Here is an 18,100-nt window from a genome sequence, read left to right as displayed (position 1 = left end):
TAGACCTATTTCATGTAAGAAATTGTAACTTAACATGTTAGTAATTTATTCTAAGAATTAGCCATGCATGCAAGAAAACTACTATCCTAAATTAATTTAATTATTTCACTAAAATACATAATAAGTGTTTAAAACTTTAAAAAGTTAAAATTCAATATTTAAGCAATATTTTACCTCCATTTAATTTGCAAATTTCGGCCACCTCTCCAAGGATTTAATTATGTTTTTGGCAACTCTCCATTTTTATTCTTTTCCTTATCATTTCTTGGTAAGATAATTCACTCACTTTTAATCACCAATAATTAATAATTAAGCAATATTTCTACATTAATTTGAATTGCAAGATTTCGGTCATCTCACCTCACCTAAATCTCCCTCAATCAAATAATATCATACATCATTTCCTTATCTCTCAAACTCAAGGATAGAAAGATTTTTATCTTGCCATTCAATCCCCATTTAATTGGTAACTGTTTGCACAATATTTGGTGTTGCGGGCGTGCCAGGTGCGAAAGTGCACCGATTTATGTGAAAATGATAAAAATCGAACTTCTAAAACATACGAAAGTGAATTCTAAATTTGACCGTCGGTTCTAATCTCCTAAAACAACTATAACGCCAAAATGAAGAAAACTATCGGAAATTGATTGAAATAAACCCCTGACATCATTTTGAATTTACAAAAGTTGTAGGAGTTCATCAAAGGCATGAAAAATATAATAAATTGTAAAGTTGCTGAAATCTGAAACAACAAAACGTAGAATGCTAGAAATATGCTGGAACGCTTAAAAACTAATGCTTGAAGATTAAATTTTTAGCAGAGAGTATTTTGCAGATTTGTCTGTGTTGAGTTGAGTCGTCTGTCTCTTTTCTTCCTAGCAACGGGCCGTTTCTCTCCACTCCCCCATGAACCACGTTCCCCACTTTTCATGCCACGATCTCTATCTATCCATCCATGTTCTTCTATCTTTTCCGCGCTCAGTTTTGAATTGATAAGAATTATTCCGTTATGAGCTTGTAAAATTTAATTGGGCTTCTAATTAAATTGGGCTTGTATAATTAATTATTTTTAGCCCAAACAATTGCCCCCCGCAAGCATTGGCCCGTGAGCCAAATGCTTGTATGTGGCCCAATTCCAACTCGTTTGTTAGAGCGGCCCGTAAGCATTTTCTCTTGACATGGGCTTGTAACTTTACACCGGGCCCAATTCTTGCTTGGGTTTTTAACAGCAGACTCCTTTCAAATTCAAATCCACAGCCCTTGCCCCTCTTTCGTCTTCTCTCTCGGCGCTTCACTCTTCGCTCCCCGCTGCGCGAAACTCCTTTCCGCTCGTTCTCTGCCGCCAACGCCCGTTGCTGCCTGAAGATTCAACCATGTTTCAAGGTTCTTCTCCGGCGCGTTCATCTGAATCGAGAGTTGCGGACGCCTCTTCTGTCTCGGCCGTCGTTTCTGCCTCTACCATTCGCCGCGTTCGCTGGACCTGCCGCGGTGGCCGAGGGTTTACCGTTGGATGTCACTGGTCTCAACGTAGTGGGTGCTTCCCCTGCCCTCGCTACCGTCGCTGCCACATTGCCCGTGGCGTTCGCCGGCTCCAATCTTGGCCCCAATCCATTCGCCGTCGTCTCTGGGTTATCTACAGGTGTACCTTCGCGTTTTGGCCAGCCTTCTTCCGCAAGAGCGAAGTGCTCTCCTCGGCTCGGGTCAGAACTCAACGATGGCCATGGGTATTTCCTCATTCATTTTCTTGAATCATTACTCAATGTTTCTTGATTCCTTGAATATTGCTTGTCGTCGTGATTGACTTGCAATTCTATCTACTGCTTTGTATGATTTTGCTTCTGAGAAAACAAATGATGGACAATGGGTTTATCTGTGTAATTGAGTTAACTCTTTCGACGCCAGGTTTCTGTGGGGAATTATGGATTTGGTATTGTTAGGCCATTCATTAGCCGTTGCTTTGTGGGTACGGTAAAGTGACCATTATTTGGCCATGTGCTATACGTCAGTAGCCATTGATTTTTCTGAACATTTCTTGCGTTTATGCAGTGGTTTTTGACCCCAATCAGTCCATTGACTCTAGTTCTGTCCCTGTTGCCACCCAAATTGAGGCCGCACACATCAGGTATGTGTGGTATTTGTTTACTAAACAGAGTGTGATTTGCTTTTGCTCACTCCCTTGTTGGTTTCTCTTGTGTACAAATACGCATGTTTTCTCAGCAGGTAATATGGATTGGCCATGAGTTGGCCTCAGTTCTCCGGTGTATTCGGCACCTAAGCCTTGGTGTCGTTTGGGGCTCTTTGCAACACCGGTAAGTCTTGCCCTTACATGCTCTTATGTGCTCTTATGTGTTGCATCCACTCAAGACCATTCCCTCACCCCTAACATTATGCATTGCACTTCAGTTGGATCCCTTTCCCACATACATGTATATGCATTTGCACTTCAGTCGGACCCTTTTCCCGCATACACGTATATGCATTTGCACTTCAGTTGGACCCCTTTCCCGCATACACGTATTTGCACTTCAGTTGGACCCCTTTCCCGCATACACGTTCATTTATTGTTCTTGCATGCGGTGACTCCGCTTCTTATCTGTTGATTGTTGATTTGGTTTTTTGGTCATTGGGTGTTGGATGTGGAATGAGGATGGGTTTAATGTGATGTTGTGTATTGGATGTTTGGAAGGAGTTTCTGTTCGTTCTTAATCCATCTAGCCCAACCCATTTCAATATCTTCAATCAAAACCATAGTTTGCTCAAAACTCCCGCTCGCGATTATCTCCTCCCCTGATCTCTTATCGAAACAAAATGAATTCAATACGATAAAAGTGGCCTCCTGGCCAACTTAATGATCATCTTTATTTTTGAACCATAACAAATATTTACACTAGTGGCCCTAAGGCCTACTTCAAACAAAATCCCACAACATGAAGCTAAAAACATGCAAAAATGGCTGATTAGCCTATTTTTCTTCCAAAATCAACTTCTGGGTCTTCTTGGGGTTTGCATATTGCCTTTGTTCTCTTCAGTTCTTCTTTTATTACTCGTCGTCCGCCCAGTGAGCTCAACTCCCGCTGGCTGTGTGCCTTTCCTCCCACATTCTAAGTGGCCTCAAGGCCTACTTCATGAGTCTGTCACTGCACATGCAAACAACTAATTTATAATGGCGGTATGGTATATTTCACCAGGATTTCTGGTACCATAAAAACATTGGAAATAAGTGGCCATAAGGCCGACTCCCTAGTGAAATAAAGGACCTTCAACGATAATGAGCGAGAGTGGCTTACTGTCCCACTCTCTCCAATCAATTTTATTGTGGAATCATAAGCAACAGAAATTTATTTCAGTGGCCCTAAGGCCTACCTCACATGAAATCTTGAAATAAAGAACTTAATATATACAAAAGTGGCCATGAAGGCCAACTCCCCACTGAATATTAGCCTTCGTGTTTGCTTCACTCGCAAGCTTTTCCTACTTCTTCCCTCATACTTGGAAAATACGGCTTGAGATACTTGCCGTTTATGCATCTTTTGTGTGGATGGCCATCTATGCTTGATATCCAATATGCATTTCCGTCTAACACCTTATGTACCTTGAATGGTCCCTCCCAGTTGGGAGACCATTTGCCCAGCTCCCTATCTTTTGTTCCTAGTGGTAGTATGATCTTCCACACTATCTCTCCTTCATGGAAACTTTTCTTGTTAACTCTTTTGTTGTAGATCCTCGCCACTTTCTGTTTCTGTAACAGTAAAGCATTGTACACTTGGATTCTCAACTCATCTAGTTCTTCCAGCTCCATGATCATTGCTTCATTATAATGCTCAAGGGAAAGTTCATTTTTCTTTGCCACTCGCATTGATGGCACCATAATCTCAAATGGGAGCACTGCATCATGGCCAAAGGTAAGGGAAAAAGGGCTCACTCCAGTGGCAGTCCTCTTGGATGTTCTGTATGCCCACAAAGTTTCTGATAACAGCCTTGGCCAATCCCTAGGATTCTCTTCCATCATCTTTTGTAGAATCTTTATCAACACTTTATTTGACGCTTCGGCTTGCCCGTTTGACTGTGGGTAATGAGGGGATGAGTTTATCAATTTAATTCCATAGTCTTCTGCAAACTCCCTCATATCTGAGCCTGTGAACATAGTTCCCTGATCCATGGTCAATGACTCTGGAATTCCAAATCTATGAATAATATTCTCTTTCACAAAGTTAATGACATCCGCTTGCTCCGCTTTCTTCAAAGGCACTGCTTCTACCCATTTGGTGAAAAAATCTGTGGCCACCAGGATGAATGAGTGGCCTTTAGATGATGAGGGGTAGATTTTCCCTATTAAATCCATGGCCCAGCCCTTGAACGGCCATGGTTTGACGACGCTGTGGAGCTCGTCAGCCGGGATTCTTTGGATGTTCCCATGTTTCTGACAAGGCTGGCATCCCTTAGCATATTTGATGCAATCTTTCAGGATGGATGGCCAACAGTAGCCATACCTCCTTATCAACCATCTCATCTTTATTCCAGATTGATGCGCTCCAAACACTCCCTCATGAACTTGTTTCATTATCTCCAAAGCTTCTGGAAAGCCTATGCATCTGAGGAGCAAACCATCTAACCCTTTCCTGTACAAATCTCCCTCCACTAGAACGTAATTAAGAGCTCTCATTTTTAAACCATGTGGAATATCTCTCCCGGTTGATTCTAGAACATGTTTCATGTCATCCCTCCAGTCACCAGCTAAGTTTATATCCAAGTTGAGCGTGTCTACTTGAATCCCTCTTTACTGAATTGAAGGGTGGTTTTTCTTTTGAATCAACACCAGCCTGTGTGTAAGTTCCGGAGACATCTTCAATCTCGAAGCAACCTGTGCCAACTCGTCTGCCTCCCAATTTTCTTGTCTTGGGACGTGTACTAATGACACTTCCTCGAAATCATCTAGAAGTTGGGATGCAGCTGTATAGTAAGGAGCCAAGGACAAACTTGTGCATTTGAACTCCCCTGACAGCTGTTTGAGTACCAGCTGAGAATCCCCTGATATTAACAATTCTTTTGCCCCTAAATCTTTCAGAATTTCCAATCCAATTACCAGTTGCATGGAATCCAAGTTAAAGGATAGAGCGGTTTTCACACATCTTGGGGAGGTGATCACAATATCAGCTCCAGCTGCTGTTTCTGTACTTGATCCATCGAACTTTAACTCCCAGGGTTGAACTCCCACTCCACAAACTGGAAACCCAACCTGTTCTCCAATAAACTCATCAAGTGAAGGGTGATCAGCTAAAAAATCGGCGATAGCTTGGCCTTTTACTGATTTTTGGGGATAATATGTCAATGTAAACTCGGCCAATGCTAAAAACCATTTGCCAATTCTCCCAAAGAGGATGGGTCTATTAATCATGTATTTAATCAAATCGGTTTTAGTCACCACAAACACTCTTGATTGAATCAAATAATGTCTTAACTTAGTACATGCATAATACAGTGTTAAGCATAGCTTTTCAATCACGGAGTATTTCACCTCTACTGGAGTAAGGAATCTACTCAAATAATAGATGGCTTGTTCATTTCCTTCATGATTATTTTGAACTAGTAGGCATCCAATCGATTCATGAGCAGCAGAGATGTATAATTTAATGGGAATTCCATACCTGGGAGGCATAAGAACAGGTGGATTAGATAGATAACTCTTGATCACATCAAACGCTCTCTGATGCGACTCTTCCCATTTGAACTCCCCGCTGTCTTTGAGCTTCAACAGCTGTGAAAACTCCTTTGTCATCCCTGCAAGGTTAGAAATAAAACGCCTCAAGTAATTCACTTGCCCAAGGAAGCGTTGCAACTCTTTCTTGTTTCTAGGCGGATTTGCTTCCATAATGGCTTTGGCTTTGTTTTTATCCACTTCAACTCCCCTCTGATGCACAAGAAATCCCAGAAAGTTTCCTGCTTTCACACCAAAGGCACATTTCAATGGATTTAACTTCAACTCATGTTGCCTCATTCTTTGGAAGCTTTTCCTCAAGTGTTCAATGTGATCAGCGGCTTGTTTGGATTTCACCACAATATCGTCTATATACACTTCAATATGATGTCCTATAATATCATGAAAGATCGAGTTCATCGCCCTTTGATACGTGGCTCCTGCGTTTTTTAGCCCGAATGGCATAACAAGCCATTCAAACGTACCAACAGCTCCTGGACATCTGAATGCAGTTTTGTGAGTGTCACTTTCTGCTATTTTGATCTGGTTGTAGCCAGAGAACCCATCCATGAAAGATAACAGCTCATGTCTAGCCACTGAATCAATCAACATATCAGGTATCGGCATTACATACACATCCTTGGGAGTTGCACAGTTCAAGTCTCGGAAGTCGATGCATATTCTGACTTTGCCATTCTTTTTCATTACTGGCACAATGTTTGAAAGCCATTCGGTATATCGGATTGGCTTTATAAACTTGGCCTTTAACAATTTCTCAACTTCCTCTTTTACTTTAAATTCAACTTCTTTTGACATGCGACGAGATGGCTGTTGAAATGGTTTGAAACCTTCTTTGAGTGGAAGTCGGTGTTCGACCAATTTTCAGTCCAACCCTGGCATGTCATCATAACTCCATGCAAAACAATCTCTATATTCCTTCAACATGCTGATCAAGTCTTGCTTCAATTGCTCTTCCAGTAGTTTACTCACATATACCACTTTTGGATTCTCAAGCTCCCCCAAGTTAATCTCTTCCAATGGGTCTTGAACTTCATGTTGGCCATCTTCCATTTGAGATGGCGCCATCAACAACTCATCGACTTGGAGCTCATCATCTTCGTATTCTTCTTCTTGGACAACTTCAGTTCCATAAGTGTCCCATGCTTCCTCTTCCTTTAGTTTATCCAGTACTTGCTGCACATGTACCTTCCATATAGAGGTTGCAGCTACCTCTTTTTCTTTTTGGTTTGAATCAATCATCAATCTCCTCAATCAGCGGCTGAATTATCGGCCTAGACGGCACGATAACAGTAGGTTTGAGGATCCTTTCCAATACCGAGCTTGGAGTTGGTGTTTGCATGTAAAGTGGATTTTCTTTCTTGCCATTGCTACGGATTTTGATGGGCCCAAAATCCCCATTGTAATATCTGGCTTCTACTGCACTTGCACTTGTTTGGAATGGTTGTCCATCCGCTTCTATGACCTCCATGTCATCCCCTTTCCAAAACAACAACAGCTGGTGCATTGAGGATGGTATGCACTGGTTTGCATGGATCCAATCTCTGCCTAACATCGCTTGGAAGTTGGCGGAGGAGTTTACCACGAAAAATGCACATAACGATGACATACTCCCCACAGTAACATCAGCGGGGAATACCCCAATGGTCTTGGTGGTTTCCCCGGTAAACAGCAGCAACAGAAACTTCCGAAGGAATCAAGTCTTCCTCATTTTTGCCCAGACTTTTCAACATTCTTAGTGGAAGAACATTTACAGCTGAGCCATTGTCAATCAACACCCTAGACACTGGCTTTCCATTCAAGTGGGCTTTGATGTACAACGGCCTTATGTGCTTCGTCATGGCCGGTGTAGGCTTTTCAAGTATCACTTGTTTAGGCTTATCCGGGTGATCTTCCTTGATAATCACTCTTGAACTCCCTTCAGGGAGTTTATTTGCATGCTCTTTCTTTTGAACTGATTCTTGGGGCATCAACTCCCATTCTCTTCTTCCATCATTTTAAATCTCTCGGGTAGTATCACTATTCCTGTGGCACAATCCACAATGATGTGAAATTCTCCAATGCAAAAATTAATTGTTTTTCTTGCTTGATCATCCTCTTCGCTTAACAAATCATCATCATCTTCAACAAACTTATCCTCAGTAGCCGATCTTCCAAACTTGGATTTACTCCCCACTGGCTCCATGGAAACTGGAACATCAATTGTGGATTCATTTTTCAACTTAGCGGACTCCTCTCTTCTTGCAATAGCTCTTTCTCTCAACAGTCGTCTCTTTTGTGTCCTAGTCGGTGGCCTAGGGAACTTTTTGTGTTGGGCCACCCTCCAAGACTCACTGAACTCCCCTCTGGCTGGAAGAACGTATCTCGGCTTTACTCCACTGTTCTCAATCATTTTTCCTTTTGTGATTTCGTATGAACGGCGTTCTCTGCCTTGATCGGCTGATAATTTTCTAGTTTCCACCCTTCGTGACTCAAATTCATATGCATTTCTCCTGTCCGAATACCTTTGGCAATGATTGCAAGATGACTCCCCTCTAAACCGAACGAAGCTTTTCCTGTTCACGACTTCGTATTTGATCGGCACTATGTCTTCCACGAGCTTCAAACAATTGACCCTTTGGAATCCAGTATTTCTTGATTACTCGGTCTTTCACCGCAAAGGATCGGCTTCTTTTCTCATTGAGAAGATCCCTCAAATCTATCACATTCACATTAACCAAAGCCACCGGGGGAAAAGGATCATCATCCACCGCCATAGACTCTTGTTTGTTGGGGAATTTCACAACTCCCTTGTTAATTCTATCTTGCAAAATATTCTTGAACGCCCAACAAGATTTGGTGGCATGATTATAGGAGTTGTGGTATTTACAATACTCTCGTCCCTTCAGCTCTTCTGTACGTGGCATCTTGTGATCAAGCGGGAATGTGATGAACTTTTCTTTCACCAAGAAATCAAAAACTTCTTCGGTCTTTGATACATCGAATGTATACTGCATGTCTTTGGGGAGTTGGGAGTTGTTCTTCTTTTCATGTTCTGCTGGCTTCTTTTTTAGTAAGGGAACTGTGCAAGAACCAGCTGACCGAATCTCTTCCAGTGCCACGTCTTCCACCTCCTGATAATAAGACCCCACAGCAGTTTTCTTCTTGTACGACTCTTCCCGCAATAGTTCTTCGTATTCAGCCACTTTTGCAGCTAGCTCGAAGAAAACCCTGAACTCCATTCCCTGGAATTTCTTCCTTAATTCAAAATCCAGCCCTTTTTGTGCCATCTTCACGAACTCGGTCTCAGGTAAGAACACCTTGCATCTATTCTTCATCTTTTTGAACATGTCGATAAAATATTCCACAGACTCTCCTTTCTTTTGAGTGACTCTGGATAAGTCGGCAATGCACACTTCTGGCTTTGTTCTATAGAATTGAATGTGGAATTGTCTTTCCATCTCTTGCCAACTCATCACTGAATTTCTTGGGAGTGAAGCATACCAAGCGAATGCAGTCCCAGTGAGGGAGTTCGGGAATAGCCGTAACTTTAGATTGTTGAAGTTCTCCAAGTTGGATAATTCCCCGCACTGGATGGTGAATCTGGCTATGTGTTCCATTCTGGACTGGCCATCCTCCCCGGAGAACAAACTGAAATCATGAACTCTATAACCCCTTGGGTACGGGTTATTCACATCTATGTAGTCTGGATATGGTTTGTGGAACTCTGGGCAGCCAATCTGTTTCAAGGCCGGCCCATACAGCTCTTGAACAGCCTCTCTCACCATTTCTGGATTAATCCCGTGCATGTTCCGAGCGGGGAGTTGGTGATGGTAGTAATTTGCCCCCCGAGCTTGAAACCCTGCATTTAAACCAAAATTACCTCCTGAGAGGCCTCCATCTACTCCTTGATAATCCATGTGTGACATATCTTCATACGCTCCCGGTTGGTATAGAGGATTGGTCACACTGTACACTTGAGTAAGTGGTTGTTTCGAGCTCCCCACTCCATGAGCACGTGGATATGGCAGAGCCCTCCCTCCTAGGCTTTCTTCTCTCTTGTGAATTGGTGTATACCTTCTTTCTGGCTGATTTGGGAGAGTAAACTCCGGGCGTCGGGGATCGCCAGCCCTTGAGTTTCCAACTCCCTGATCAGATTCATGAACTTGGTTGATTCCCTGATCAGCTTCTTTCACAGTGGTATATTGCTCTCCTCGAAGAGTCTGACTCGGTTTAATCAAAATGGTCTTCAAACAGTCAACCATTACCTTAGACAAGGCCAGTGAGATCTCCTCAATCTTTATAGCAGCCAATTCTTCCACCACCCTTTTTGAAACTTGATCGTATGTAGTAGGATTCTGCGGATCTATTTCTTCAACCTGTGGTTCAACAGTAGGTTGCTCTGGCTGTGGAACCTGAGTTCCCTCTTGATTAGCCAGAGACTCCCCGCTCTCCTGACTGACGTTTTCCTTTCTTCTTGGCGGCATAGTGATGGTCCCATCGGGCGTGCCAAAAATATGTTTGCACAATATTTGGTGTTGCGAGCGTGCCAGGTGCGAAAGTGCATCGATTTGTGTGAAAATGATAAAAATCTAACTTCTAAAACATACGAAAGTGAATTCTAAATTTGACCGTCGGTTCTAATCTCCTAAAACAACTATAACGCCAAAATGAAGAAAACTATCGGAAATTGATTGAAATAAACCCCTGACATCATTTTGAATTTACAAAAGTTGTAGGAGTTCATCAAAGGCATGAAAAATATAATAAATTGTAAAGTTGCTGAAATCTGAAACAACAAGACGTAGAATGCTAGAAATATGCTGGAACGCTTAAAAACTAATGCTTGAAGATTAAATTTTTAGCAGAGAGTATTTTGCAGATTTGTCCGTGTTGAGTTGTGTCGTCTGTCTCTTTTCTTCCTAGCAACGGGCTGTTTCTCTCCATTCCCCCATGAACCACGTTCCCCACTTTTCATGCCACGATCTCTATCTATCCATCCATGTTCTTCTATCTTTTCCGCGCTCAGTTTTGAATTGATAAGAATTATTCCGTTATGAGCTTGTATAATTTAATTGGGCTTCTAATTAAATTGGGCTTGTATAATTAATTATTTTTAGCCCAAACAATAACCTTCCCCTCATTTTTTCCTAGTCTCCCTCCCACACCATTACATCGAAAATTCAGAAGAAAACCTCAGCAAAAATCATGAACCAACAAGGAACCAAGAGAGAAAACAAGAAAAGAAACTCCGTCTCCGCCGCGCAGCGTTCGTTGTATCATTTTGTTTTCTTCTAAACAAAATTTACAGGCATGTTTATATGTTTCTTTGCTCTTCAATCAAGTTCTATAGGTATTTTAAAGCATCACATGTCCATGATTTTTATAGCAAAACCGAAAATATGATTGCAACTTTTCGAAAATTCTGTGCTACAATTTTTTTGGCTTTCACTTGTGCCTCACGGTTTTGATGGTTTTGTGGTTTCAGGAGGTTGGCTCAATTCCAGGCACTCAAGGCTGCATCTAGGAACGTACTAGGGTGTATTGGAGTCGTGTGAGTCCATTAGTTCAAGCCCCTACACGCTGGATGAAGGCTTGACAGCAACTTTCCCTTAGTTGCAAGTTTGAGTCTCGATTTCTTGTTTTGATTCTCTAAGTTGAAGGTTCGGATCATGGTTGGTCTAAGGCAGGTAACCATGGTTAGACCCTTCCTTAACATGTCTAGGATGTGACCAAGATGTCCTTTCATGGCTTGGTTCATGATCCCATCGAAATTTAAAAAAACAAGACAATTCCCTCGGTTTCTCTTTTCTAATTTTGTGTGAGTGATTTTCGAATTTTGAGTGGTTGGGTGGATCTTGGTTGGCTTCTAGCCCTTAGCCACGGTTCACACAATACCTCATGATTTCTAGATCAAGCCATGGTCGATCATATGGCCATTGGAATGAGACAAGGCAGCAAGACGAAGCAACACCCCCCCACGCGTGCAGAATGGTTCTCAGGTGGGAACTTTGCGTTGTCTTGGGTGTTTGCTTGGATTGTGGTTGGCCTAGGGCCCTTAGCCATGGTTCAAACCACACCTTAGGATGTTGGGAAGAGGCTCTGGTCTATGGTTCAAGCTCCAATGGCCCTTAGCCTGCAAACGAAGCAATACAAGCACAGCTGCTGCCACTGAAATTTGACAGCAGCATGGTTGCGGTTCAGGAGGCTCGTTTGAGTTCTTGGTTGGCTTTTAGCATATGGCTTTGGACTGTACAGTACGTCAATGAGTTAGGAAGGTCATGTTTTTGGCCGTTTATGATTTGGTTAAGTTTAGAAGTCGTACCAGAATTTACGGTGTAATGTGCCAAAGTGACTCTCGGAAGAGCGTTTCACGATTTTGGCCTCCATTCACTATTTTCGTGTATTACAGCCCTATAGTTATGTTTTTCAGTATTTTACGAATATTTTAATCATGGCTAAACGAAGGATCAAAGTTGGTTCGAGTTGGTACGAAGCCATGGTTGAATACTTTTGTTGGGCGTAATTGTCTCGTTTTTAGTTCGATTATGAAGCGTTGGTCATGTTAAGTTTATTTGCATGTTTCTCATGTTAGAATTAGGTCGCAGCGAGCCTGGGAACGATCCAACTCATTCGGTAAAATGGGGTTATAATTATATTACGTGCATAAAATATAAAATGTTTATTTTAGAGATATATGCTATATGACTTGTGGCCACCTTAGGCTTATGGGATTGCTTCACCCGGTGACTTACGACCGGTTTATAATTATGTATGGGTACGGATATCCAATACAAGGGCTGTGATGATCTCTATCGCCCAGTATACTGTGGTTTAGCCTGATCAGACGTGCATGTTATGTTATGGGCCACTTGCGTAGAAACATTATCTCTACAAAAAAATTACGATATGATATGTTATGACAGAGCTCTATCGAGCAAAGCTTTTACGTATGATTATCATATTTGCACGTATTTATAATTATCCAAGACACGATTTTCACCTTACACTTTACGATACGATATTTTTGTTACGCGAAATTTTATGATATATTTACTTGTTATTCACGATATATGCATGTTAAATCTTTAAACTCATTAGACTTGATTGTTGTAGGTACTGATGAGGTCGGAACCGAGGGCGGGGACAAGTGAGCTAGCTTGGGTCGGCAGTAGTAGGAACCCGAGGACCTCATGCTTCAGTTTATTTATCTTTTTATGCTCAAAACTCATTTTCATCATGTTGAATTATTTTAAGTTGTTGTTTTGAAAACAATAATTTCTTCCGCTGTTACTTTAACATTAAACCTTTTTATCAATTTATTTTATGAATGAGGCATGTTATTTATTTAAAGAGAAAATTTTTAAATAATTCCGTAAATTTACAAATACGAAATACGGACCTCTACACTGTCTCATATCCCTCATATATCAGTCTTACCATTTCCCTACCGCCAATCATGTCCTTTAACCGAGACAATATTACTCGTTAAAATCTGACGTCACCTTTTTATTGTCTTCCTAGCCAACTAGATCAAGCAATACAACATCAACAACGTAATCTGCAAGAACTTCTCAAAAAGTCACTCATCCCAGTATATTCTAGCTCATACATATTTAACCCAACAAATTTAATATTTAAAAATTTTCATAAATTTTTTTTACCATACACATATAAAATAACATATGTTTATCCCAAGTTTTAGTAGGTGTACCTAAAATTTTATTCAACTTCTTCATCTACAAAATACTTAAAAATATAGGGGAGTACAAAATTCCATTTACTAAAATTTAGGGATGTCAATGGGGCGGGTATGACTAAACCCAAGACCCGCCCCATGAAGAAAATTTGGACCCATTACCCACCCCACCCCGGTTAAATATTCTGTAGACCCGCCCCACTCCAAATACGAAATGGGGCGGGTTAGACCCATGAGACCCGTGAGACCCGAATTTTTTAAAAATGAAACATTAATCTTCTTTGAGAGATACCTTGAGGCTTGAACCACTAGCATTAGCGTATAGTTATGGTGGAGCAAGGACAGTAGGGCTTTATTTATAATTGGTCTACCTATCTATATATATATATATAAAAGCAGAGTTTTTGCCAAAATAGGAAAGTTCCCGCCAAAATCACCTACTAAAAAAGGAAATAAAACATTTAATGAATATTGTCATATGTCTACTGCAATAAATGATCACTTTAATTATTGTTTGCATTGATTATATCAATTCATTTAATTCAATTTTGAATTTAAATAATTTTTATATTAATTCAAATGTAATTTATGTATTATATGTTTTTTTGTTTTTTTAACTCAAATTGAAACAAAAATCTATTTAAACGTAAACTATATTAAATTTTTTGCATTGATTATATCAATCAATTTAATTAAAAATTGTTTAATTAAATTTAAAATACAAATGATTGCAATATTCGGTATCATTCATGAGGTAAATCATTCAAAAATACATTTTGCTAAATTTAGTAAGTTATCGCCTAAATGACATTCTAAAAATGGAAATAAACAAAAAATGTGGTAATATATATTATAATAAATGTCTAAATATATTAAATTAATTATTAAAATTATATATTAATGTAACATCTTGAAATTTGAATCTCGCCAAGGAATTCTAAACCAAATTAAATTAAATTTCAAATTTTAAATTTCAAATCTAGAAATTAAATTCATTCTTGGAATTATAACCAAATTCAAATTGTTATTGAAAATTTAAATATGAATTCTGAAAATTTGTAACATGTTTAAAAAATTATGCGCCGTTGAAATCATTATATTAATTTAAAATTAATACCACATATATATAGATGTAAGGTTATTATAATTAAAAATTTTCATCTATATTTTAGATGAAATAATTTTTAATTTGATTTTATTTTTAAGATCTAATATATTTATTTCAATGATAGTATGAAATCATTTTTCTCTTCAATATATTAACTTTAATTTTAGACCAACAATTCTCGAATTATTATAGATGATTAAAAAATAATCGTGTGTCAATTTAATATAAACTACCATTTTTATTATTTTTTTATTCATGCAAAATAATATAAACAAGGAAAAATTGTTAATTAACATATTTAGATATAAAATATATGTATAAAATTTGACATACTCAACACGAAAATTTTGTTAGTTAAATTACTTCAAGGTCAAAATTGATTATGAAGTTGTATAGTAAGCTATTGTTAATAATTTCTGTTAAATAAATTTATATTAAATATCAATTACTAATTTTTTTTATACTTGAATACGTTTATCTTGTGATTTATCATTATAAATGTTTATTTTAGAATTAGTTTTATTTATTTTAATTAGTTTTTGTTGTAAATATTTAAACAGAAAATATGGATTTGAGAGCCAAAGTATCTCAACAATTTAGTTTTCATGGTTCAGTCAAGATGTTGATTCCAACATCAATATATAAGTTAAGTGATATTACAAATGATATGATTTTTTTAATTAAATAAAATATGTTATATCCAACATAGATCATTCTCTTAGATTATGCAATGACATTAAATTGATCGTGATAAGGCTCGGAAACCATGTTTTGGAAGGAAAAATTCTCATTGGAAGTAATGCATGTCATAAAATGTTTATTCCAAGAATGTCATTGACGCCTTCTGATATGAGGCTTCCTTTTAAATTTCAACGAAGACAGTTCAGTATTCTTTGATTGTATCATATGTAATGATAATCAACCAGAGTCAGGGGCAATCATTGTCTCATGTAGGAATTTTTTTTAAGAACATTGTTTTTAGTCATGTCAGTTGTACGTTGATATATCCAGAGTTACGAATCTTAAGAGTCTAAATTTTTTGATATGTTATAGTGATAGCAACTCGAAAAATTCAACGACAAATGTTGTATTTATGGAAGTTTTTCAAACTTTGTAATTTGTTTTTGTTTTCTAATTGTATGGTCTATATTTCATTTAGTTTATTTGTGTTTAATTTAAATTATTTATTGAAATTAAAACCACATTAAAAGTTTGTAGCATGTTTATCATTTTATTTTGTTACAATTATTGTTTTCTACATAGTACATGAATTTATATGTGAATACAATATAATTGATCATAAATACATTATGTCATTCATTGTCTAATACAATCGTGATATTAATTTTCAGTCGAAATATAAAAATGTGTATTTTATTCAGTGTTTCATTGTTAAGATCTATATATATATATATATGAAAACAACAAACATTTCACTTTGATAAAAAGTCACGTTATAGCGAAAAAACAAATTATCATGCATATTAATTTTAATAATAAATTAGATAAAATAATTGTCCGTGCATCGCACGGGTGAAAAACTAGTTTGGATAATAAACTAAAGTCCAACCCAAAAAAGAATCAAACATGTCTATGGTTGACCTTGAGGTGGGCTACTAAAAAATAAAAATTAATAAAACTAAATCTTAGAATAATTATATCTACATATATGGGGTGGGTATGTGGCGGGTATTATAGACCCCATGAAGAAAATTTGGACCCATATATATCTACATATATGGGGCGGGTATTCTAGAACTTTAATGTGTTTGTCATATTTAAATTTTACACAAATAAAAATAAAAATAAAGTAATGAATAAGTTTAAAATACTTACAGACCGATATATATCAAGTAAACAAACTATGGTTCAAAATTAACTCGATTCAATTAACTATTGAAAATGCAAAATAAAATGTCATGCACAAATGCTTTCATGTGTGGATAACTTAATTTCCTACCTATTTCCTAATATGAAGTCCGATATTCTTATGACAATGGCAATTTCCAAAAACTATTGGCTAATTAGAAAGTTATTAATTAATATTTTGTTTCACAAATATGCAAAGTGAGATTTGTAAAGAAAATTATTGATGTGGTGAAATTGGATATTGTTAAGTCATTAGATTCTAATAAAGATGTATGAAGAATTATTCGGTGTGGTGTAGAGCAAAACACTTGAAACTTTTTTCTATAATAATCTTTTTACGACAACAATTTTTTTATTTTAATCAAAACTTCTTCGGTGATCTTTCGGAGAAATAAAAATGAATAGTATTTCTTTAAAAAGGAGAAAGAAATAATGAATTAATCGATTATACAATAATCTTCCGATCACATTTCATCTAGCATCAAACCAAGGTGGAACACTGAGAAGTTGAAGGATCGAATATCGCCGGAAGAAGGTATTTCCGGCCACTCCCACCATGTGCATTGTAGCTACCACCGGTGGTCGGATCCAACAGCAAGTCTCCGGCGTAGCCTGGGTAGGCCCCTTTCCCGTACACGCCGGGGCAAGCCGCAGCGGCTTCCAATGGAGCAGTAGCCGGGCCTTGATAAAACCCGTTCCCGAAAGGGTTCGTGGCAGTTCCGGCCAAAAGCCCGGATAGAACAGTCACCACTCCGTCCATGCCCACATCGTTGTTCGGGGAACCCAATGGCGGGTTCTGCGGGCCGTAAATGGGCTGATGGAAGGGCCAAGCACAGTAGCCTGGGCACTGTGTCTCCGAATTGCCCACCCAAATGTAGGCAAATTTCTGATTCTTCCCCTTCACGATGGAGTTCTTGGATCCGTGGGTTCCGCACCTGTTTACGCAGAACCCAGCTACTGTGACATCGGAAGCCGTCAATACGACGTTAATGGCGTTCTTCTGCTCGCCCTTGGAAGCCAGCTGCACGATCTGTTTCTCCGAGAGAGATTTCCCAAGGGAGTATTTGTCGTCGAGGATTTGCTTTCCCAAACGGAGAGACAGTGAGGATGGGTTCTTGGAATTGGCGAGGCGGTAGTACTTGTCGATTCCCTTCCACCATGTAGCCACGGATGGGTTGCTTCGCGTGGCCGCGGAATCCGACAAGGAGACAATGAAATCGGAGATGATAGCCCTTTGTCCTGGCTTGAAGTTCCCGTACCATATCAGATTGACGGAGATGGTGCCTTGCAGAAGGGCACCTTTGTGGTATCGAAGAAGCTGGTTCTGCTGGTCTTGTGTCACAAGAATTCTTGAAGCAAAACACAGATTGAATACAGAAAACAGAACTGAAAGCAGAGATCGAACATGGAAACAATGGTGAGAAGCCATTGTAGGAAAAATTTCAGTGGTGAAATGAAAGAGAGCGAGAATCTGAGTAGCTTTGGTTGCTTTGAAATTGCGGATTTGGTATGAATCGTGGAAGAGGAGTGTGGTATTTATAGTATCCGTGATGTGAAAAAATAAATGTATAAATATTAATGAAATTGAATATAGGAAAGTGAGAGGAAGGAGGGGAGAGTACGCGGTTCTTCAAGTGTACTGCCATTAATATAATAGCGGGTTGCCAGCCTTTTAGCTATTTATTCCCCTTGGACTCAGAGATGATATATGGCACTCAAGAAAAGTGTTTTT

At 38.9% G+C, this 18,100-nt stretch overlaps 1 protein-coding gene across 1 annotated transcript; it reads right to left on the bottom strand.

Annotated features, from left to right (window-relative positions):
• Positions 1-16,756: 16,756 nt before the first annotated feature.
• On the bottom strand, positions 16,757-17,894 carry LOC140827538 (protein PHOSPHATE-INDUCED 1-like). The gene has a single exon (XM_073190229.1). The coding sequence runs from the start codon at positions 17,795-17,797 to the stop codon at positions 16,850-16,852; it is 948 nt and encodes a 315-aa protein (XP_073046330.1). The 5' UTR covers positions 17,798-17,894; the 3' UTR covers positions 16,757-16,849.
• Between the last annotated feature and the right edge of the window lie 206 nt (positions 17,895-18,100).

This window comes from Primulina eburnea, chromosome 3, assembly GCF_022965805.1.
Source record: "Primulina eburnea isolate SZY01 chromosome 3, ASM2296580v1, whole genome shotgun sequence".
NCBI lineage: Eukaryota > Viridiplantae > Streptophyta > Magnoliopsida > Lamiales > Gesneriaceae > Primulina > Primulina eburnea.
This window is presented reverse-complemented; position numbering and strand designations above follow the sequence as displayed.

What these genes read in the sequence shown, in the direction of transcription:
- LOC140827538 (XM_073190229.1), bottom strand. Translation starts at nt 17,797, where the DNA reads ATGGCTTCTCACCATTGTTTCCATGTTCGATCTCTGCTTTCAGTTCTG.